The sequence below is a fragment of the Bidens hawaiensis genome, unplaced genomic scaffold (assembly GCF_021521415.1).
Source record: "Bidens hawaiensis isolate Kalapana, Puna unplaced genomic scaffold, B.hawaiensis_p1.1 tig00038070_1, whole genome shotgun sequence".
Classification (NCBI taxonomy): Eukaryota; Viridiplantae; Streptophyta; class Magnoliopsida; order Asterales; family Asteraceae; genus Bidens; species Bidens hawaiensis.
The window spans coordinates 70502-94966 of record NW_027505522.1 but is presented as its reverse complement, the minus strand read 5'-3'; the positions used below and the strand labels follow the sequence as shown (position 1 = coordinate 94966).

The 24465-nt window shown below is 38.4% G+C and overlaps 2 protein-coding genes across 3 annotated transcripts; one reads left to right on the top strand and one right to left on the bottom strand.

Annotated features, from left to right (window-relative positions):
* The first annotated feature begins 2302 nt into the window (after window positions 1–2302).
* LOC143613712 (polyadenylate-binding protein-interacting protein 7-like) lies at window positions 2303–6853 on the top strand. 2 transcript variants are annotated; one of them, XM_077087349.1, is made up of 6 exons: window positions 2303–2420; window positions 3534–4308; window positions 4435–4633; window positions 4721–4791; window positions 4896–5020; window positions 6390–6853. In XM_077087349.1, the coding sequence occupies exons 2-6, from the start codon at window positions 3616–3618 to the stop codon at window positions 6691–6693; spliced, it is 1392 nt and encodes a 463-aa protein (XP_076943464.1). In that variant the 5' UTR covers window positions 2303–2420; window positions 3534–3615; the 3' UTR covers window positions 6694–6853. The 2 variants fall into 2 exon arrangements, with proteins under 2 accessions (XP_076943464.1, XP_076943465.1); XM_077087350.1 differs by having other exon boundaries at window positions 2332–2420; window positions 3564–4308.
* Window positions 6854–10698: 3845 nt separating this feature from the next.
* On the bottom strand, window positions 10699–11916 carry LOC143613710 (uncharacterized). The gene is made up of 3 exons (XM_077087348.1): window positions 11708–11916; window positions 11267–11594; window positions 10699–11175 (listed from the first exon to the last, which is right to left on the bottom strand). Exons 1-3 carry the CDS (start codon window positions 11914–11916, stop codon window positions 10699–10701), a joined length of 1014 nt encoding a protein of 337 aa, XP_076943463.1.
* Window positions 11917–24465: the final 12549 nt, after the last annotated feature.

Genomic DNA, 24465 nt, shown 5'->3' with positions numbered 1-24465 from the left:
CAAAAAGAAGCAATACTTGTTTTGTGTTCTGCATATAGAAGACCAGTTCTTCTTGATCTCCATCGGATCCACTGTTATATTTAACATACACAATCCAAAAATTCAATGATATATTTCTTGTTTTACACCCTCTTTATTTGCATATTTACCTAGTCTAAAAACTTCAATTGTGTATTTCCGTATCCTTAATTAAAAAAATTGCAAATACATTCGTTTCGACTTATTTAGTTTATAACAAACTAGTGTTTTACCCGACGCAAATGCGCCGGGTAGGTTGGTAAGACTCGAGTGTTGGTAAAACCCAAACATTGTAGGTCCCGCTTTCAAGGTGGTAAGTCGACACGAATTCGGTCAGTTTCGGTTATGTGCGTTATGACATCAGAATTAAAAAAACATTTTAAAAACTGAGGTGTACCAATGAGGTGGTGTCAGTTAGTAAAGCTCGGGCTTTGGTAAAACCCGAGCGTTAAGCCGATGAGTCTACACAAATTGGGACAGTCTCTGCCATGTTCGTTACGATACTGGAACTAAAAAAACAAAAAAAAAAACAAAATTGGTATCCTATCGGTTTTCGTTATTATATCGATACTAAAACAAAATGCGGTGATTGTACGCAAACTCAATCAGTTTCACTTACAACACAACTATCCGGTGCACGCCAAAGTTAATGTTGAAGATAAACCATTCTACCATACACAAAAACATAAATAACACAATTATTGAAAGATAAACCATTCTACCATACACAAAAACATAAATAACACAATTAAAAAATTGTAACAATGATTTGTTGCTTTAAGGACTAGAACCTAGGTTCCAAATTGGCACAAACAACTTCCCTTACCAACATAACCAACCAGCCAACACCAATGCTTGTTTCTTTTTTCAAAACCATTAATACATAAATAAAAACAGAAAGTACCCACTTTATGACACTAAACTCTTATTTTATACTAATTAGATAATTTATAATGACAATTTTACCTTTGCTTTTATTAAAACTTCCAAATTCATATATTTACCCATGTTCACCAGTCTTTTTTACCACCGTTTTGTTGTGTTTTGATTATAATATATCTTTTTGTCTTTTTTCAAAACCATTAATACATAAATAAAAACAAAAAGTACCCACTTTATGGCACTAAACTCTTATTTTATACTAATTAGATAATTTATAATGACAATTTTACCTTTGCTTTTATTAAAACTTCCAAATTCACATATTTACCCATATTCACCAGTCTTTTTTACCACTGTTTTGTTGTGTTTTGATTATAATATATCTTTTTGTGTTTTACTGGTTAGTTTTTTTCCTTCACATTTTTGTGGTTTTATTAAAATACTTTTTATGTTTTTTCTTTGTTTTTTTTCTTTATTTTTTTCCCCTTATTTCACAACAAGTCTAAAAAGTAAAAACAACAATAGTAATAATTCTAGCTAGCGTCAATCTTAAAAGTGAAGATAAATACTAAAACATATTTGTATGAGGTGTCGAGTGTCTATTGTGTCAAGTGCAATTGTTTCATTATCTATATAGATAAAAATCAAAATGCTAACTTCACAAATACTCTTTTTAAAAAAATTATGTTTGATCTTCTGTACAACAAAATTTAAAATTTTTGAAGTTAAACAAACAATTAACTTGATCTAATGGTTGAAGATGTTGTATGTAACTTTTATTATGTGTAGTGTGTGCAAGTTCTATTTCCTCAGGCAGTGAACGTTTTTTTTATTCTTGTATGTTTTTGTATGCATCTGTTGTTTGATTGCTTTATTTGTTATTTTTATTTTCAGTTTTTTAAGCATGTTTTATTTGTTTTAAATATGATAGCTTGAAATTTTTTAGGTTTAGTTTCGGTACACGTAACGAACCTAGTTGATTTCGATCGAATTCGTGTTAACTCGCTACCACTACATCCGTGCTTTAAACATGTTATCTTGACAAAATTTATGTTGGTTTAGTTCCGGTATCATAACAAACGTAGCCGGATATTTTTGTTTTAAACACATTGGTATTTTGTATGCACCAGTGTCACTAATATTACGTGTGTTTACTATTTTATGTTTGGGTTAAATGCATATATCGGTACGTGCCTGACCAATAGTGGCATTCATGTCACTTTTTATTTTAAGTTATATGTGTGTTGATACTGTTTTGAACGTTTACAAAATATAGTTTTTGATTTAATGTTGGTGATGTAACTAACTTAACCGATACCAACCGAACCTCGTCGAAATGTGTCGGGATTGTTACCTAGTTAAATAAAAGGCTAGAAATATCAACATAACCTACCTGAATCATCTTCTATCTTCTCGTGTGATATTCTTACCTTACCTGTCTTCTTCATCTGCTGTAATAGTGTAATCGGATATGGATCCATTATATAATACGGTTTCTTCAATCATCCACCTCCGCCAAGGTATATCAAACTCACACTCACGGATTCATGTATCGATAACGTTCAATTGTTATTACTTGTTATCAGGACTTGTTACAACAAGTTTTTGTTGCTGAATATTTCATTATTATTCTGCTTATAATTTAGGTTTTTCAAGCTTTATGCATTTTCATGTGGACCTTAAGTTTAGGTAGGGCTGTAAACGAGTGGTCTGTGCCAACGATCGGTTCGGTTAGGCTACCGAGTTTGTGTTGGTGTTTTTCTTAACATTCTTATTCATATGCTTATTTTACATACAAAGTAATCGCATCATACTCATATATATGTGATAAGATTAGAAAAGTCATTAAAAATATTAAAAACCTTTCATGAACAAACATAAATGGACAAATTATTATTATTATTATTATTATTATTATTATTATTATTATTATTATTATCAATGTTGTAAAAGTAGGTTTCCAAAGCCGAGTACTCCCCGAGTACTCGCTACAAGGTATGTCGCCGAGGCGAGTTTCTTTAATTCCGCCTAGTTACTAAGAATTAATTGACGGTGGTCAACCTCAGTCAGAATCGCATCTAGTAGGTAAACTTGGGCCGATTTTAGCTTAAAAAAAATAAATCATAACTCATATTTCTTTAATATTAAAGAATAAATATCATATTTTTACTTAATGACTAACAATTTTTAGAATAATTTATTATTTAAAAATGTATTTCTCTTATTTTTATTGATCTTTACCTATTTTGTTATAAATATTAGTAAATTTATGATATTTGACATGTATATAATATCCAAATATTAATTTTCTTTATATTTACCATGTCCGAGTACTCTTTGAGTACTCCCCGAGTACACCCAACTCCCCAGTCGGCCGCCTAGGTTCTGCCTAGCGACTTTTGCAACCTTGATTATTATTATTATTATTATTATTATTATTATTATTATATGTTCACGAACACAAGCCTCTATTCGTGTTTGTTCGTTTAGTAAATCGAACGAAGTTCCTTGTTCATTCAGAGCGAACGGTTGCAGGACGTTCTGTTCGTTTACAACCTAAGTTTAGGAGTTATTTATTTGTCGCAAACCATGTTGGTATGAGTAAAGTATGATACAAGATATGCGTTTCGCAGGCTTTGGGTAAGGCAGTCTGCAACTTGCAGGTTGATTTTAGAGTGTTGTTATATACCTTTTAGTTTTTGATCTTGAATAAGGATGAGCTTGTTCAACAAAGGGTCTTCTTCCATTGACAAAACACTTAGTGCAACAGGCAAAACTATACGTTTAAATCCAGATGCAAAAGAATTTGTTCCATTTGCTTTAAGATCACCTTCTGCAACTGTTGGTGCTCCTGATGCATCTTCAAGTTTTGGTGATTTCGGTACTACTACAACACTAGGGAAAGCAGTACTAGATAGATCGGAGTCATCTGTGTCACATAATTCAGATGATGAGGCGCACGATTATTGGCGTCACCAACTACCTGATGACATCACTCCCGACTTCAATGCTGCAACAGATGATGATTCTCTGGGAACTAATGCACTTCGCTTGTCAACTTTATCTTTAGCAGATGTTAATGAAACATCACGGTTCACTAACAATTTTCAAAAGGAATCATCTCATCATCCACTTGCTTCTAGTTTTCAAAGTCTGTCTGCTAAACCATGGGATATGCAAGGTCAACAGCTGGTCAATGGTGTCAGAGACATGCCTCCCTACAATGGCGATCGTGGGCATGCTTACCTAGATGACATGCTTAATGAGCAACATGAAAGTACGGAAGTCAACCCTCTTGACTTTTTGGCTTCACAGTTTGCAGGTTCTACTGCTGAAAGTCCTGCAGATGCTTACTTTGCAATTGCAGGAAACTTGAATTTGACTACTGAGAGGCTGGCTCAGCTTGAGGTATATCCTTCACATCTCTAACAGAGTTGGTTTATCATATACAGTTCAATTAGTATCATGTAACAACCACAAACCATCATATGACAATTTATTGCATTAACAAAAAAATTTAATCTTATAATACAGCTTCAAGCAGATGGTGGTTTTAATCAGAAACATAACCGAGACCCTTATCAAGATGCCACCATTGGGTCAAGTAGAAGTTCTCGTGATTTGACCAGCTCTTATTATGATGCCCATGGAAGGATGAAATATAGAGATAGATTGGCTAACCGGAGTTCAGCCCGTTCTGCTCCTGTCTGGCTTGAAACTGGAGATGCATTCCGTAATGTTCTTGATGAAATACAATATTTGATTATTTGTTAAATTCATCATTTTGTTAATCGAATGCTTTATTTTGCTGATATCACAGCAAATATGTATTCTGAGATGCTTGGTGAAGCTCGTGATCATGCATGCCTACGCAATGCATACTTTGAACAGGTATATTCATTAGAAGTAGATATTGGTCAACTTCAAGTTTCAGTTAGCGATATTTATTGGTTTGGTTTGACCCGTTTGAAATAAAACACAACCGATAATAATAGGCACGTCAGGCTTACCTTATTGGACACAAGGCTTTAGCCAAGGAACTAAGTGTAAAGGGGCAACTGCACAACATTCAAATGAAGGCTGCTCATGTAAAAGCTCAAGAATCTATATATCGTCAGAGGTTAGTTATGTTTCTGCGTTTCTTCAGCCACTCGAATTTTCGATATTTCTTTCTATTTCTCATCAAACGAATGGCATCTTATTCTGGAAATCCTAGCTATTCTTAGCATGATAGTGGGGAATCTCATTACAATTACTCAAACAAGCATAAAATGTATGCTTGCATATCACCCACAGGGCAAATCGGATATGTAGTTATTGGAATAATTGTTGGAGACTCAAATGATGAATATGCAAGCATGATACCTTATAAGCTGTTCTATATCTCCATGAATCTAGGAACTTTTGCTTGCATTGCCTTATTACTATCAGGAAGTTTATTTTAGAAAACAAAATTAATGGTTTCATATAGGCCAGCAAACTGGGCGGTTTCAGGTTACGGGTCAGAACATGTTATAAGTAAAACGAATTCAGGTCAAAATGGTTCTAAGCAAAATGAATTTGGGTCAGTATGGGCTGTTTTGCAAAAACGTATTAATTTGGTTGGGGTCAAAATAGGTTTGGCTAAATTGTAATCAGGTTAAAACGAATCATTTAGAAAAAAAGGTACCCAGCCACACACCCGGGTTGTAATTAGTTATGTCAGAAAAAAAAAATAAGTCGTTTAAGACAAAAAGTACCCACCCCATCCCCGTTGAAGTAAGTTATTTTAGGAAAAAAGTAACCACCCCACCCCCGTGGTTAAAATGAGTCGTTTTTAAAAAAAAAACCCATCTCTGCCCTTACCCCTGGTTTAAAATGTGTCGTTTTAGAAAAAGAAAAAAAAGGTGTCCGCCCTGCCCCGAAGGCGACAGTGGTGGATGTGCCAGCGGTGGAGTATCGATGGCGGCTGCACCGGTGATGGTGGTGACAAGTAGGTGAAGACAATCAATGGTCTTGGGTGGTGCTAAGTGCTAACTGCTAACCCATTTAGACCTTCTTTTAAGTTAAGAAGTTTTATAATAGTTATCTGGTTTGACCCGGGAAGTCACTGACTAATATAAGGTAAACCAATTTGGCCTTCATTAATAAGGTACTCATTTTAACCTGTTGACTAATTTAAGGTGGACCCAAATGAACCCATATACAATTTAGTTTTGCTTTGAGCCTCTACTGAATCCGTTATTCAAATGATGTATCATGATTGCAACCTACAGTTTCATAGTTAAGATTATTGATTTTTGTTTACAATTTCCAATTTAAAGATTGTCAATTCAATTGGAGAAATAATAGGTCAATAATCAATTCCTTTTTTAGAGATAAAATATAAGTTGAATCGACCCATTCCTAAGTAAATAGATTGAAAGTATCACATGTATAAACTTTATGCACTTTGTCACTTAACTTCAAATCATTTGTTTCTGGGATCCTTCTTGTTAATATTCATGTAGGAATCCAGTGAGTCCAGTTATGCATGCTAATGGAAGAAGAGGACATGAGAGGTTAATAGATCTCCAAGGGCTACATGTAATCGAAGCAACTCATGTATTAAAACGAGATCTCACAATGCTGAGAAATGCTGCCAGGTCAGCAGATCAGTGTCTACATGTGTACATATGTGTTGGATCGGGCCACCACACTAGAGGAACCCACATGCCAGCTAGACTTCCTGTTGTTCAGAGATACCTGCTGGAAGAAGAGGGCCTTGACTACTCTGAGCCTCAGCCTGGGCTCCTTCGAGTTCACATATATTGAAGAAAAATCAAATCAACCGGAAATATGAACTCTTTTTGACACAATAGAAGACAAAGATAGAAAAAACTTTTAACCCCCGTGAAAGTTAAAAGAGGAAACAGAAGCCAAAAAGCCGAAAATGTACTTGTGTATAGTGAAGGTGTAACCAACAGAAATTACTTTTTATGTTCTGTTAACTGTATTTGTACTTTTTTTCCTTGCGGAGTTTGCAGGTGTACTGTATGATGGATAGAATTGTTTTATATGATAGTTTTGGACAAATTTGGAATTTTTTTATGGTTGGTCTAACCTATGGAACACATATGAGGGATTCATATTTCCTTGTATGAATAACGGTGAATATTGAATAGTACATGATCAATCTCCCATCTGTAGTCTAAAAAAATTCCCTAAAGAAAATATTTATGGTATTTGCTGGGGATGGGCTTGATGCCATGTCGGTACCTACCGATCTGATCTTGAATTTCCTGATCCTGATTTTCTTATAAACTTGGTACCGGTACCGAGATATGGGGATGGGCTTGATGCCATGTCGGTACCTACCAACCTTTCCTCAAGGAGGTTAAGGTTCATCCGGAGTTCATGATCGTTATCCTCGATCGTAAGGACTCTGGTGGATGGGATTCCGATTTCGGCCGAAATCATGGCCTCCGTGCCATCGGTTAAACTAAAGGGGGTTTTAGAATTACTAGAATTCTTTTGAGTGTGGAAAGCCCATAGCACGTGAGGTAATTCATCGACCCAACCCGTCCTTTTAGTTCCTAGTCTGGCCTTAATTCCTTCTTTGATGGTCCGATTGGTTCGTTCAACCTGACCATTCTCATGCGGGTGGGCTACTGAGGTGAAGATTTGAGAAATGTGTAATTCTTTTAACCATTCTTGTAGCCCACTGTCCGCGAACTGAGTTCCATTATCACTAACGAGTTCCAGAGGAAGGCCAAACCGGCATATTATGAATTCCCATAGGAATTTCTTAACATTTGTTGCTGTTATGGAAGCCATCGGTTTAGCCTCCACCCACTTTGTAAAGTAGTCGATGGCTACTATCAAGAATTTGACGCGTTCGGGGGCTTCAGGGAAAGGTCCCATTATGTCAACTGCCCATTTCTGGAACTGCCAAGCTGAAGTGACTGGAACTAACTCGTTTTTTGGTCGTAGCGTAATAGGGGCATGCCGTTGGCAAGAATCGCACTTTCTGATTTCATTCACAGCATCCAAGTGCATCCCTGGACAATAGTAACCGGCATCCATTAATTTTGCCACGACCATGCGCGGGCCAGCATGAAGACCACAAATGCCTTCGTGAACCTCTCTGATTAGGTAGTTCGCGTCCTCGGCATCCACACATCGAAGTAGTGGTCCGAGGAAGGAACGTCAGTATAACACACCATCAAGAATCTGATAATTCAAGGCTTTGTGCTTTACCTTCCTAGCCGCAGTTTTCCCTTCCAGAAGTGCTCCGGATGACAGGTATTCTATAATGGGTGTCATCCAGGATTCCACTACCGTTTGAATCACTAAAACTTGATGTTGCGAAACAGATGGGCGGTCTAATATTTCGATGCAGATGTCTTTGGCGAAATGTTCAAAGTTTGTTGAAGCCAATTTACTGAGAGCATCTACTGATCTGTTCTCACTTCTCTTTATATGAATGACTTTGCAAAAAGAGAACTGGAGCATCAAATATTTTGCCTGCGACACATAAGAAGCCATGATATCATTTTTTGCTTCATATGTGCCATTGATTTGCCCCGCAATCAACATGGAATCCACCCGGACTTCCAAATATTTAACCCCCAGCTTCTTGGCAATCCGTAGGCCCGCCAAGAAAGCTTCATATTCTGCCTCGTTGTTGGTACTTTTGAAATCCAACTTTATGGCATATGTAAACTCATGGCCCTCGGGATTTACCAACCTGAGGCTAGCGCTACATCCCTCACTGCTTGAACCTCCGTCCGTAAATAAAGACCAAATCTGTCCTAATTCCGGAGGTGCTCGGGGTTGTTGCTCGATTAAACATTCTTTTTCTTTGTGATGCGGGACCTCTGTCACGAAGTCCGCCAACACCTGCTCTTTGATTGCTGGCCTAGGCTTGTACTCTATTGCATGTTCACTTAGTTCGATGGCCCATTTGGCTAAACGCCCAGACACATCTGGTTTACTTAGAACGTTTTTGAGCTTGTACCCGGTTAAGACATTGATAGGATGCCCCTGAAAGTACATACGGAGGCGTCGGGCAGCATAGACCAGTGCCAAAACGAGTTTTTCGAGCATGGAGTATCTCATTTCCGGGTCTGATAGCGTTCTGCTGACATAGTAGATCGGCGTTAGGACGTTTTTTCGATCTGTCAGAAGGACAGCCCCGATGGCAATATCTGAAGCTGATAAATATAACGTTAAAGGTTCCCGCGCACAGGGTGCGGTTAACGTAGGCAGTTCCATCAAACATTTTTTCACCTCCACAAAAGCTTGTTCAGCTTCCGCAGTCCAATTGAAATGTGCTTTCTTAAGGCAATTTCTTAGTGTTGAGATAAATGGATGAGATTTGGCTGCATGGTTTGCCAAGAATCGATTCAAAGCAACCAATCGCCCATTGAGTGTCTGAACTTCCTTGAGGGAAGAAGGAGAAGACATACGAGCTATAGCTTGAACTTTATCCGGATTAGCTTTGAAGCCCGCATCCGTGACAATCACTCCCAGAAATATTCCTTCTTCCATTCCGAACGAGCACTTAGCCGGATTCAACTTCATGTTAATACCTTTCAAGGTTTCAAAAGTCTCTTCAATATCTCTCAACATCTGATCTTCCTCAACACTTTTGATTACGAGATCATCCATATACACCTCTAAATTTCGACCGATTTGACTTTTAAACGCTATGTCCATCAATCATTGATATGTGGCTCCCGCATTTTTCAGTCCGAAAGGCATCATTTTGTAACAAAAGGTGCCTTGATCGGTACAAAATGCTGTTTTGTCCTCATCGCCCGCTGCCATGCGGATCTGATGGTAGCCTTTATAGGCATCCAGGAAGCATTTAAATTTGAATGGTGCTACAACATCAACCTTGAGATCTATTTCGGGTAAAGGATAACAATCCTTGGGACATGCTTTGTTTTGGTCCTTGAAATCGATACACATCCGCCATGCCCCATTGCTTTTGGGGACGATAACTGGGTTGGCGACCCAAGTTTGATAACGGATTGGACGAATGATCCCTGCCTGTTAGAAGTCCTGGACTTGTTCGTTCATTGCTTTTGTTTGTTCCGGACCCATCTTACGTTGTTTTTGAACAGTTGGCGTAAACAACGGGTTTACCCTTAGTTTGTGTTCCGCAATGTTCCGCGGGACACCCGTCATATCCGCGGGTTGCCACGCGAAAACATCGATATTTTTTGATAATAACTGTTTCAAGAACGTCCGTACTATCGCAGAGATAGCAGGTCCTATTGTTACAGTTTGATCAGGAAACTTTTTGTTCAAAACCCATTTTTCTGATTCAGTCCTCAGAGACTGTTTTGGAATCTTGCTAGGTTTTGAACTTTCAGTTGCAAATCAATGCCGATTAACATGAATTATTGCTATGCCAGTGCAAGTTGGAATTCCTACTGCTCCGTGAGCTGTGGACGGATGAGCATTGAAATCCCCAATTGCTTCACGTCCTAAGATGATATCATGCTTTGACGTTGCAGGCAAAACTAAGAATTCAACCTCTTCGGTCCTCGAATGGGTTCCGTCACTTAGAGTGACTGGAAATGAAATTACCCCTCGTGGATGCATTATCTCCCCTCCAAACCCTGATACTGGAGCATGAATGGGTTTCAATCTTTCTTTGTCTTCTTCGTCAAGCTGTTCAAAGCATTGTTCGTACATAATATCTGATGTACTACCTGTTTCGAAGAAGACGTACTGGGAACGATAATGTCCGAAGACGGCAGTAATGATCAGGGGGTTCTTATTGTTCCGGCCTCCCTTGATCCGCGGAAAGATCACTGGCTCATTCTTCTATTCCTCGTCGTCAGACTCTTTCCTCTTTTTCTCTGTGCTGTATCCGCCTTGTATCATATGAACATTCAGATCTTTGACTTTTTTTTTGCCCGGACGTTGGTTGTCTCGAATGGGGGCTTTATCGTTGTCCGGTTTTCCATTTTTTACCAAGTGTCCGAGTTTTCCAGATTTCACAGCCGTCTCAATTTCATTTTTCAATGTTCTACATTCATTCGTATTATGGCCAATGTCGTCATGATACGAACAGTGCTTGGTAGCATCCAAGAATGATCTTCTTGTTAGTGGCTGTGGCTTTCTAAATTTTATGTTCTCTGTAGTGAGAATTTCGGCGGGAGTCTTTGAAAGAGGAGTCCAATTGTTGGGACCTCGTTTTGCGGGTCCCGCCTTGTTCTTATTGCCTATGAGGGATCTTGCATCAAATGGTTTTGACACTTCCGCACTTGGCTGAAGCCTTGACCAGATAGGGCTTTTCGCCTGTTTATTAGGTCTCAGATTCTGAAATTCGACTTTAAATTTTTTGCTTCGGGTTACCATTCCTCAATGTTTTCTTAGTGTTAGCATACACCTTTGCCGCAGTCATAAGGTCGTCCCACACTTTTGGCATTCCATCTCTGCCCGTAAGTGTGCGGACTAAATAATCACATTTGACGTTTTTGCGAAAGGCACTGTGAAGCATGTCTTTACTGATTCCGCCGATGTTCAAGCTCTCATCGTTGAACCTGGTGATAAAATCTTCTATGGACTCGTTATCGCGGCGAACAACATCTAAAATTTCTGATTGGTCTCGCGTATGTTTCTTCTGCTGGCTAAACTGCTGAGAAAATTTTTTCACCAGATCGTCCCAACTAGAAATTTCACCGTCGGGTAACTTTTCAAACCATTCCTTGCTGCCCCTATTAGTGTCAATGCGAACATATGACACCAATAAGGGAGCGTCCAAACACTGACACCACCCACTTCCATGAAGTTCTAGAGATGATCACTTGGATCAGTCATACCATTGTACTTGCCTACTGATGTAGGTATTTTGGCATTGACAGGGAAGGGTGCAATGGCAATTACTGCTATGAATTTTGATTTTTTGGCAAAGGCCGTGGGGCGGTATGGTTTGGTAAAGTCTCGTTCCGCATTGCTATGGTATTCGGTGTGGCGGACTATGTCATGCGGACGGCTTCTTTTTGCCTGAGAACTCATCCTACCATCACCAGTGTACATACTGTATTCCCCGTTGGTAAGTTGAGTCGTAACTATCAAATTCTTCCAAGTAAGATGGCATCAATCTTATGCCGTATTCTGTTTTCAGTAAGTTGGGTCTTGGCAAACCGAGGCCAACCCGAATGAGTATCCAACTTGCTGATCGTTCCATGAAATATCCGCGAGGGGTGGTCGAGAACATGCTTGTTCGTATCGACAAGTTCATCTTCCCGGTGGATTTTGTCATTCTGGATATGAATGAGGACGATAGTGTCCCGCTCATTTTAGGCCGACCATTCCTTGCCACCGCACAGGCGTTGATCGACGTCCGTGAGGGCAAATTGATTCTGAAAGTTGGGGATGATAACGTCACCTTTTACGTAAGACAGTCACTTAAACACCCCAAGTCGGCGGACGACTCCCTGTATTTCGTTAACACCATCGTATCTCATGTGCGGGAGTTTTTCACTGACATCTGTGGAGGACCTACCTTGGACCCACAGATTCTCGATAGGGAGATTTCAGATGTAGAGATGGTTTCCATGACCGTTCCACCATTGATGGATGACACCGTGTCACCACCCCTAGATTCAGAGTCAGCTGTTGAGATCGTGCGAGACGATCCGAGAGACCGACCTTCCATTGAGAGCCCTCCTCCTTCCTTAGAACTTAAGGATCTACCCGATCATTTGGAGTATGCCTTTCTAGATGAAGAGAGGAAGCTACCCGTCACCATCGCGTCTGCCTTAACGGAGGTCGAGAAGTTGAAGTTGTTGAAGGTGCTGAAAGCGCATAAGGAGGCAATAACATGGAAGATTATCGACATAAAAGGGATTAATCCCTCGTTCTGTACTCATAAAATCCTCATGGAAGATAATTTCAAATCCGTCGTTCAGCCTCAACGGAGGCTTAATCCGAAAATGCTAGAGGTTGTTAAGAAAGAAATCATTAAACTCCTTGATGCGGGAATCATTTTTCCCATCTCTGATAGCGCCTGGGTGAGTCCGGTCCAAGTGGTTCCGAAGAAGGGTGGCATGACTGTTGTCACAAATGAAAGAAACGAGCTTATTCACACTAGGACCGTGACCGGTTGGAGAGTCTGCATCGACTACCGCAGACTGAACGATGCAACTAGGAAAGATCACTTTCCTCTACCCTTCATTGATCAGATGCTTGAGTGTTTGGCGGGTCAGCAGTACTACTGTTTTTTAGATGGTTTCTCCGGGTATTTCCAAATCCCGATCTCTCCCGATGATCAGGAGAAAACCACATTCACCTGCCCCTACGACACGTTTGCCTACAAACGTATGCTCTTTGGACTCTGTAACGCTCCAGCTGCTTTCCAGCGATGTATGGTGGCGATCTTTCACGACATGATCGAGGATTCCTTGGAGGTTTTCATGGATGATTTTTCTGTCTTCCGGAATTCTTTCGATCATTGTCTCTCTAACCTTGATAGGATGATGGCTCGTTGTGTCGACACTAACCTAGTCCTCAACTAGGAGAGGTGTCACTTCATGGTACACGAGGGCATTGTTCTAGGACATAGGATCTCAAGTGCGGGGATCGAGGTCGATCGAGCTAAAATTGAAACCATTTCTAATTTTCTCCCACCCACTTCTGTGAGATCCATCCGTAGCTTTTTAGGTCATGCTGGTTTCTATAGACGGTTCATTAAAGATTTCTCGAAAATTGTGAGACCGATGACCAAGCTACTAGAGAAATATGTTCCATTTGTCTTCTCTGAACAGTGTATCGAGGCTTTTGATCTTCTAAAAGACAAACTCATTAATGCCCCGATCATGATTGTTCCCTACTGGTCTATGCCATTCGAATTGACTTGCGACGCGAGCGACTATGCAGTTGGAGCAGTGCTTGGACAACGGAAGGAGAAGCACTTCCTCCCGATCTACTATGCTAGCCGGACCCTAAACAGTGCCCAGGAGAATTACACTACCACCGAGAAAGAGTTATTAGCTGTAGTGTTTGCGTTCGATAAGTTTAGGTCCTATCTTGTCCTTTCCAAAACAATCGTCTACACGGATCATGCTGCCAATCGTTATCTTTTCAGCAAGAAGGACGTTAAACCTCGTCTCATCCGTTGGATCCTACTGCTTTAGGAGTTTGATATCAAAATCCGTGATAAAAAGGGAGCCGAGAATGTAGCGGCCGATCACTTGTCACGTCTTGAGAGAGCCGAGATTGGAGATGCTGTGGTCATCATCAATGACCATTTCCCGATAGAGAATCTCATATTTGTCAGAGCCCAGGATGACGGCTACCCGTGGTTTTTCGATTTCGCTAACTTCCCAGTCGATGGTTCCCTCCCTAAGAGGATGTCTCACCAGCAAAAGAAAAAATTCTTTGCTGACGTAAAGTTCTACATTTGGGATGACTCGTTTCTTTTTCGTATAGGTGCTGATCAGCTGGTGAGGAGATGTGTGGATGTTGAAGAGGGGTGGCGGATTTTGAGCCACTGTCATGAGGGACCGACAGGAGGTCACCATGGTGCTGTTCTTACTGCTAAGAAGGTCTTCGATTCAGGATTCTATTGGCCTTCGATTTTCAAAGATGCTCACGCGTTCGTTAATAGCTGTGACCGATGCCAGCGTGTTGGTAACATCTCATCTCGAAATGAGATGCCCAAAAATGCAAATCAGGTTTGCGAGATTTTTGACATTTGGGGTGTTGATTTTATGGGCCCGTTCCCGTCGTCTAGAGGGAACAAGTATATACTCGTGGCGGTTGATTACGTCTCCAAGTGGGTCGAAGCCAAAGCCTTGCCCACTAACGATGCCCGAGTTGTAGTGAGATTTCTAAAAACTCTTTTCTCTCGGTTTGGTGTACCGAAAGCCTTGATCAGCGATCGAGCACTCACTTCTGCAACGCGCAGATGGAGAAGGCGTTGCAACGCTATGGGGTCACCCATCGGCTTGCGACTGCCTACCACCCACAGACCAGTGGACAAGTGGAAGTGAGTAACCGGGGCATTAAACGCATTCTTGAGAAGACGGTTGGGCTAAACCGAAAGGATTGGTCCGACAAATTAGATGATGCTTTGTGGGCTTTCCGTACAGCGTACAAAACTCCGATCGGTTCCACACCGTTTCGAATGATTTATGGGAAAGCATGTCATCTGCCTGTTGAGTTGGAGCATCGTGCTTCTTGGGCGCTTCAAACAGTTAACCTTGATCTTTCGACTGCTGGAGATAACCGTTTCCATCATATACATGAGTTAGAGGAACTCCGCGATCATGCCTATGCACACTCGTAAAATTATAAGTTGAAGACCAAAGAGCTGCATGATAGGAAGTTGAGAAGTGATAAACAGTTCAAGTGTGGGGACGTCGTACTCTTGTTTAATTCCCGACTTAAATTATTTATAGGAAAGCTTAAGTCTCGATGGTATGGACCATACACAGTTAAGAAAGTCTTCCCGTATGGAACAATAGAAATTGAAGACAAGAATGGGAGCTTCAAAGTTAATGGTCACCGTCTGAAGCACTTCATTGGTGAGAAGGCAAGCATGGAGGAAGGCGAGGTTTTGCGCCTTACAACATCTTTGGGTTAGAAGTGAGAGAGGGGTCAGGCTGAGGACCCGTTAAACCAAGCGCTCTCAGGAGGCAGCCCGAGCTTTTGATTTAGCTATTTTTATTTTTGTTACTAAGGATCTTCCCAATTGAAGCCGCTCGTACTCAATCTCCATTCGAGCAGCTGATTTTGAGGGTATTCTGTTTATCTTTTCATTTATAAAAAAAATTATAAAACCAACAAAAGCAAAAAAAAAAAATTATAAAAAATTCATAAAAAACACAAAAATATGCTTATTTCTTATGTTTTGTTTTCTGTTTTGTACGCCGCTACATGCGAGCGAGTTGGAGTTATTGCAGGTATTATTATGCGCATTGTAGCTCTGATGGCGTTTTGGAACTGGTTCTCCCGAGGTTGCGGCCGCGAATGAAATGCTATACGGTCGCTCGAATGATACACAGCTGATGAAGAATATGCATATAAACCAGTGGAGTAACCCGTTCTCTGTTTTACTTTTGATTACTTTAAGTTTTATTTTCATTTTATTTTATTTCTTTTCCTTGTTCTCATCGAGGACGATTTCGTTCTAAGTGTGGGGATGGGAATTTATTTTACTTAGTTGTAGGAAAAAATTTTAAAAAAATATATATATTAAAAAAAAAAGTTGTTTTGTTCTTTCGCTGAAAATTATGTCGGCTACATAAGTTCGAGGGACATATACTTGTATATGTTTAGTCCTTTTATCCACCTGTAGACATACGGGATAGCCATTGACCCGAAAACTGAAAGTGGCTGGGGCGACTGAATTTGAAAAAAAATAATAAAAAAATGAAAAAAAAAAGTTTTAAAGAAAAATGTCCCTAGAAAATTGTTTTTGTTCTACGTTAAGCAGGAAATGATATTATTACCAATGTGCTAACGAACTCTCGGAACTTTTGAAATATATAATATAATAATAAAAGAAGGGATGGTTCACATATCTGATTTGGGATGTGTCGGTAGGCCCAACTAGCTTTGATAGTCCTCTTTAGCATTTTTTATATATATAATAATTTGAAAAACGGTGAAACTGAATTTCGATGCTTAGGGAGGATTACCATAATCTAAAAACTTTGAGATGGTATACTTAGATGCACTCAAACCAGCACACCACCACATGTCCATCTTTTTACGAGCTTAGAAATAGTTATATATTTTAGGGTGATATAAAAGATTGAAAAAAAAAGAAAAAAAAAAGAAAAAAGAGATGAAAAAGAAAAAAAAGATGAAAGAAAAGAAAAGAAAGAAATAGAAAAGTATGTATTGAATGTTATGTTTGTGTATTCTCAAATTTGTTCAAGAAAAGCAAAATGCTTGTGAAGAAAGTTATGTATTGTAAAATGTCAAAAAAGCATTCTCAAAAATAGTAAAAGAGGCCAAAGATGCACATACTAGACGGGACTTAGAGTTTACGTGTTACCAAGAGGATAGTGACTCTGAGGATACACTATTGGGGCTCGAAGGATCTTAGTCAATAAATATCAAATTAGGAATTTATAGGACAAAGTCCAATAATATTTAGGAATAACTCGTACGAACTCCACATGACCATTCATCCATCAAAATTTCTTCGAGTGCATCTAATTAGTACCATCAACGAGTCCTTGGCTTATGGTGATTTGTCGAGCCAGTTTGCTTCGACTCTAGTTTTCTAGCTCTCTTTGTCTGAGATGGGGTAGGTGTAGCCATGATTTTTGAACTTAAAATGTTTAATGCAAAAGGGGGGCTTGATAGGTTAGTGGCTGGGTTTAAGTGGACAACAATATCGGCAATCGCGGTCAGTATGTCGAGCTGTTTCTATTGTTTTAATAATATTAAATAATCTGAGAGTTTGTTGTTTTCACTTGGTTATGATCCTGTGTAGATTTCTTTTTCAGGGACGAAAAAAGTTTAAGTGTGGAGATATTTGATGTGCACTAAATTATATTTAAATGATATACATTCTTCATACACTTTTTAGTACTTTTGAGTCATATTTTTTATTAAATATACTTCTATTTGATTCATATTTGAATTTTAAAGGTTTTGAAAAAACAAAAGGGCTAAAACGAGTAAACTCACTTAAAATTGATAACATTGTTTATCCTATGCACTTGGATCTTTAAATTATCTGATCCAATAGTATTATTATATAATATCAATAAATTTTCATTACACGAAGAAAGACAAGTGCTCAAATCTATAAAATAATTAATTCGAATGACTCCAATTCATTCATGTTCACAATGTAATTAATTCAAATTTTAGAAAATGAATGAAATGTTACATGGGATTTTGGAGTCAATTGTTTTAATTGGGCCATGATAATTAAAGTTAAATAAATGCTTAAGTAATAAAGGTTTCTTGATGTAGTTTGGGCCAGGGAGATTTATTAGAAAAAGAAGCATATGCAGCCCACGAGGAACATGTGGTGGTGTGCTGGTTTGGAGGGTTTTATCGTGATGTCGGTGGGATTGCTTGGACAACAATTTGTTCATGGAAGGCAGAATATATTATAAAAAAGACACCACTTGTGACGGCGAAGGTAATAAATATATTTGGAGGAGCTACTATTGGTGGGACAGCAGCCGCAGACAATGAGCAGTTGATTTAAGAGGAGACTTTGAGCAGTTGCATACATCAAGGCAGAAAGCAGAAAAAAGATTCCAGCCAAGGTTGTGAGTTTAGTTTTGATTTCATCAGTTAAACACAATTTGTAATCTGATTTTTAAACACATGATGATCATTATTATTGATATTTGCTACTGCTCGTTCATCATGCTTGGCTAAACTAATTAGAACTACCTAGGTTTGGTTGAATGACGATGTTTTGATGATTGTTTCGGGTTGAGTAACGAACATATATTTGATTTTCTAGTGTCAAGTTCATATTATATTGATTTTATTCTATGATTGCTATTGAGTTGTTCAATATTATATTAATTAAACCCCGTGTGATCTTATCTTAACATGAATTAGTTTCGTGTTTTGTTTAGGATTGCATGTTAGACTAATTACTTGGTGTTTTTGGTTGTTTGTGGTAGACGTTACCATAGGGTTTGTTTGGTTAAAGTTGTTCATCTCAATGGTTCATCTCCTTTTACTTGGACCAAAACATTAGGAGTTGGTTTGTCTCTTTGGTCTATTCAATTTAGTTTGCCATTGCGAGACCACGTGCGGTTTTCTAGCCGTTGATTAGGTTAATTTGTAAGCCAAGTTATTTAATCTTTAATATTGAATTACCGCTTATTCCCTAGGTTTGTTACGATTACGAGCTTTAGAGGAATTTGTGATTTTGATACGGACCAAGTAATAAATCAATTGAGTACTTAGAAAATCAACTGTGCTTTATTATTCTTTTCTAGACGTTTTTAGGGGTCTTTAGTAAAACTGACCGTGGGGACCTGTTTTCCCTTATTATTGTCTAGTGAGATCATCTTTAGAACCCGGTTTTATGTGTTCGTTGTCACCCGATCGTCGTTGATAGTCGTCAAGATACCTTACCTAGGTGGTTCACCTTCATCATATTTGAGAGCTCCGTTAGTGCCGCTAAGTTCCGTTAAGTTTTCTCGTTAGTTTCGTTAAGTTAAGTAAGTTAATTAAATTAATTAAAATAAAATAAAAAATTATAAAATCAATTAGTTATTAAGGTAGGACTTGGATTGGGATTTATAATCTGAGCCGTTCTCACGTGTCTTCGAGTTCGAAATCTGGACTTTCCTCATCTTTGCTATACGCGACCGGTACACTTGCCGTCTGTGTGAACTAGGATAGATTGTTTGGTTTTTAAAGCTTAGTTGCGATTCGTGATTATTATATATATATTTTCGCACATCATACCCAGATTTGAACCTTCTGGTGCCGAGCCACGTCCCATATCTGTGGGAGTGGGACCGGTTGGTGTTGTAACATTCTCTAGGGTAAAACCCCCAGGTGTTACATTGGTGATTCTTGACCACGGAGTTGTGACACGCTCAAGAGTACGGCCACTTGGAGTCGTAATACGTGCAAAAACACTAAGAGCCGTAGGTGCTTATGTGTTAGTTACACGTGAATCAGGTGCAGGGGTTCCCGTCGGCCCTTCAGGAAGTTTACTCATATCAAACGAACCAAAAAACCAACGAAAACTATTGCTGTTCTAACACAAAACACGGATTGCGCCAATGAAGAAACACAGATCCACTCCCCAGGTATGGGTCCTGGATCTAATGAGTCCACAAGGTAGGATACGATAATTACAACCAAGATATGAGTACAACCTCTCAAAGTCTAGTGATCGGAACCTTCAAAGCAGACACCGTGAGTCTCGTTACAGGAAGGACAAGAGGGGAGGTCTTCCTGTAACCACCCTCCGGCGTGAGAATCAGTGACGTTCTTAATAGAGAGTACTGAAGTATATAGACTAAGTGCAGTCAGGATGTAGGTGAGTGAATGAATACCTCATACAGTTTGACAAGGTATTTATAGCCGAAGGATGATGGAAGATGATTGGGGCATCTGTCCTCTTCTAGAAGACCTTTGATAACCGCCTAGACACGTGTCCTCTTGTGATTGGTTGAGCTATACATCTCATGTCCATGAGCGTAACAACCTGGACACGTGTCGCCAAATGATAGGACGAATCGCACCCTGGCCATGTGCACGGTTATAACAACCTGGCTAGGTGTCCTTTGTTCATTGGCTAATATGTCACGTATTCCCCAAGTAAAAATCATGAGCCTTCTTCTAGAGAGTACTTGAGTGGTGACAGCTGTCCCGCTGACATTGTCCTCCAGTTGTTTTATGCGGACAGATGTCTTGTCCCGCGGATGACTTTTGAGGATGCACGGATGCTTCCGCGAGTGTTATGAGGACGTTCCTCCTCTATCGTGATATGTGGGTGATCCATATGTCCCGCGGGTGGCTTATAAGAACATTATCTGTGACCCGCGGGTGGTACTTAAGGGTATTTGGGTTTTTTGGTACCCTACCTCTACAACTCTTTATAAGTAAAAATTCATTTTTGAAAATTTTGGGAAAAATAAATTTTTTTGGGTGATTTCGGTGAATTTTTGCGGGAAAATTCGAAAAATTTGTCTTGAACGAAATTTTTCCTAGACGCCTCTTTTGAGTGGAACATCTTTCTTGAGAATTTCGGCGATCATATTTTTTCGAAAAAATTTGGCTGGAAAAATCGTATTAATTCCTTTCACTCAATAGATTCTCCACAACCCATCTCAATGTTTGGAATCAATCTTAATCAGTCTGCTCCCTCACAAGTAGTATTTCAGAGTTCATCTGAGGTAAGTTTTCAATCATGTTCTCTAGATTGTGTTGATAAGATAGAGTTATATAAGCAGATAGAGTTATATAAGCTCTATAATGATAACTTAATTAGAGACATGGAAAGAATAAAATCTGAAAATTTCAAACTTAAGAAAAATGAAAAGGCTTTCTAGATAAGATAGAAGCACAGAAAAAGGACATCTCTAAGCTTAAATCTGATTTCAGTATAAAATGTTGTCACCACCTAGATGCCAAACAGGAATCGTTGAATTAACTGCTAAACTGGAAGTCTCCAAGTTAGAAATTTTGAATCTAACTAGTAAATTTGAAAGGGCTGAACTAGACTTTAAAAAATTCGCTGGTTCCAGTAAAGTAGTCAATTCAATGATTAAAAATCAATTATGGTGGAAAGAAAACGAAGGTGAGGGTATATGATATAGTCAAGTACTCCCACCATACAATAGCAACTATACTAGTCTTCCTCTTACCAAAGAGCAGGAAGAAAAGGTAAAATACATGAAGTATGGTAAACAGGTTCAACCTGAAATTGTTGGATCAGGATCCCTAGAGGAAATCAAGCCTGTTTTTAAATGTGTGAACAATTTTGATGCTTCTACTTCATGTGCAGATATAGTAAATGATGTTGCTTCTGATAGTAAAGGGGTTCAGGCTAGTGAAAATGAATCTTATTCTAACGTTTCATCAAACTCAGATGACACCACAACACAAAATTGTACTAATAATAATACACAGAGTTGTGGCAACAAAGGGTATGCACATAAGAAATCAGCACAACAAGGACAGTCTCGTCCTCATAGATCGCCCGGATCTCCATGTGTTGATAAATCATCGGGTACTATTTATATTAAGAGGCAAACTTGTTACCACTGTGGCACGCCTAGACATATAGCCAGAAATTGTGTTCATCGTCTATATGTTCCCTATTACAAGCAAAATCAGAAGGCTGCACCAAGGGGCAAGAAGAATGGAAAAACCTTTCCTAAGAAGGAATTCCAACATGAGGCAAGTGCTTCCGTTGACATTAGAAGAAGGATGAAGGCGTGTTTCGTCTGCGGGAACGGCGGGCATTTGGCAAAGGAGTGTCACTATCGTCCTGTTAATAGACAAGCTTCTTAGGTGAAAGGTAACAAGTTTCAACCGAATCCCGTGGTTAAACAAAATGCTTATTTTACAAAAACCCAAGTATCTGTACAACGGGTCACATATACTCAAGGATTCAAAGTTAATATGACAGGTTTGCACTCAAATGATTTAGAAACTTTTAAAAGAAAAATAACTTTTCAGAAATCAAAGAGTTTTGAGAGTTCTAAGAATTCGAATTCGAATTGTTCCACTCCAAAGTCTATTCTTTCAAATTTCACTAAACCAAGACCGACTTGGAAACTTAAGACTCAGCAAACAGAATCTGTATTAACAAATGATTCTGTTAAAGATGGGAAAGATATGAGTTGGCAAGAGGTCACATATGTTGATGCTCAAGGGAACCCCAAGACATTTATGACTTGGGTTCCTATGTCCAGCTGATCCCGCTATGCGTGTAGGAACAACCAAAAATTCATTGTTTATTAAATGGGTTGTTCCAGGCACATGACAGGGCAAATATCCATTGTTTTTAAATCTTTAAACCATAAAATGGATTATTTGTTGCCTGGACGGGATTTAGGGTAATAGAATGTTTTTAATCTGCTCTCTAAGTGTGTAGGAACAAATCAGGGAATACATTGCATATTAAAAAGTTTGTTCCAGACATTCAACTCGCAAGGATGCAGAATCTGAAAACAAGCTTATTCCTAGGGGGAGATTCTCACAAATGGAAAAATGATGTCTTGAAGATAAAAGGTAACTGTATCACTTTGGTATGAAAGATTGATCAATCAAAAAGATTTTAAAATTTTAAATTTTTAAAAAATAACGAAAATATGTTCACCTATAGTTTTTCAAGTATAGTGTATTTTGTTTTCCAAAAATGATAAAATGACTTGAATGTACATGAGAAATGATAGTACATCAGTTGGCTGACTACCACACTTCTTCATATTATTATTGAGTACTACTATGTTTCGACGATTGAGTGTTTTTGAGGTTAAATTTGTACATATTTTATAAATTTGCAAAAATTTAGTGGGAGAAAATAAAAAAATTCAAAAAGAGTGTGTGTGTGTGTGTGTGTGTTTATTATTAATAAAAAAATTGGGTCCAACAAAAATAATAAAAGTTTTGATTACGTTTTTCAAGATTCACTCTCGCTTAAAATTTTGTCGGTTGCTCAAGTTTGAAGAACATATACTTGTATATGTTTGGTCCGGTGATCTACTTGTAGATTCACATGATAGCCATTCACCTAAAGACTGAAAGCATCTGGGGCGATTGTGATGTGTTTTGTTTTTTTTTGAGTTTTGAATTATTTCACTTAAAATTATGTCGGTAATTCCAAGTTAGAGGGACACGTATTCTCATATGTGTTTTAGTCCTGTTAACCACTAGTGGTCATACGGGATAGCCATTTACCTGAAAACTGAAGAGTGACCGGGGTAACTGAGTTCTTAACATGTGTGTCTTCTGTAACTCTGTGGAAGTGATATCATTATTCAGTTAACAGCTTTTTAATAGCTTCAAAACATTTTCAAATGAAAATTGATCCAACCTTTGGAAATTAATAGATAAATTGTTTCTGTGTGCCTAATGGGTGAAGTTATTAAGCTTAAAAGGCTCTAGAACAGTCATTGATTTGTATGGTAGCTTTCCATGATGCGTAAAAGTTGAAGTGATATAAACTAAATTTGCTAAACTTACTGTGAAGAGTCATTTTGAAGAAATGTGCATGTCTCCATATACATCTCTCCGAAGGATAAGCAGAAAAGCAATTACCAGAAAAGAAATTACCGAGTCATACACGAACCCATTAGTGTTTTGATCACCAAAAATATTATGTTTCTAAGGTTTTGCTCAAGTTATAAAAAAAAACAAAAAAAAAAAAAAATCAGAATAATAAAAAAAGGGATTATTGTGAAGCAAAAATAAAAACTTTCGTATTTCAAAGCTTAAAGCGTCAAACTAGAACTACAGAGATGGGGGCACAAAAGTAAGTGTTGTCATGTCTCGAATGATAGGCCTGTAAGTTTGGATGGCTTGTAAGTCCAACGTTCAACCTTAAAGCTCAAATTCTTGTTTGTCTATCTATAAAAATCTTTTGATCAAGCACTAGGGGGTTAGAGTCAAATTGGGGTGATCTGGGGAAGCCAAATACGCTTTGAGAAGAGATAGGAGGCATCACAGGTCCATGAGTGATGTCCATCTAAGCTTTATGCCGAACTGAACCTAATTCATATCACTGATGCAATGAAAATCATGCTAAGTTCGTTATACCTGCTATCAACCTGTCTCTTTATGTCATAATAACGCTAAACATGAATCCTTGTGACAACACCTTAAGCAATATGATTCCATGTTCGGATCTTTTCATAAAAGGCGGCGTTTTTATCAAAAACTGAAATTTGATCCCATATTTTTGCTAAATTACAAGAAGACCGGGTGATTAAATTTGTTTTATTTGTTGTTTTTGGTTTTATTTTATTTTTACTTCTTGATTACTCTTGTCGAAACAAATGTGTTAAGAAATCGTTTTGATTTTAGCTTATAAAATCCGATATCGATTATTGTGTTATATTTGGTTTAGCTGGTATGATCTCATCTCAAGTCTTTTCAAGAAAATTAAAAAAAAACAGAAAAACATAA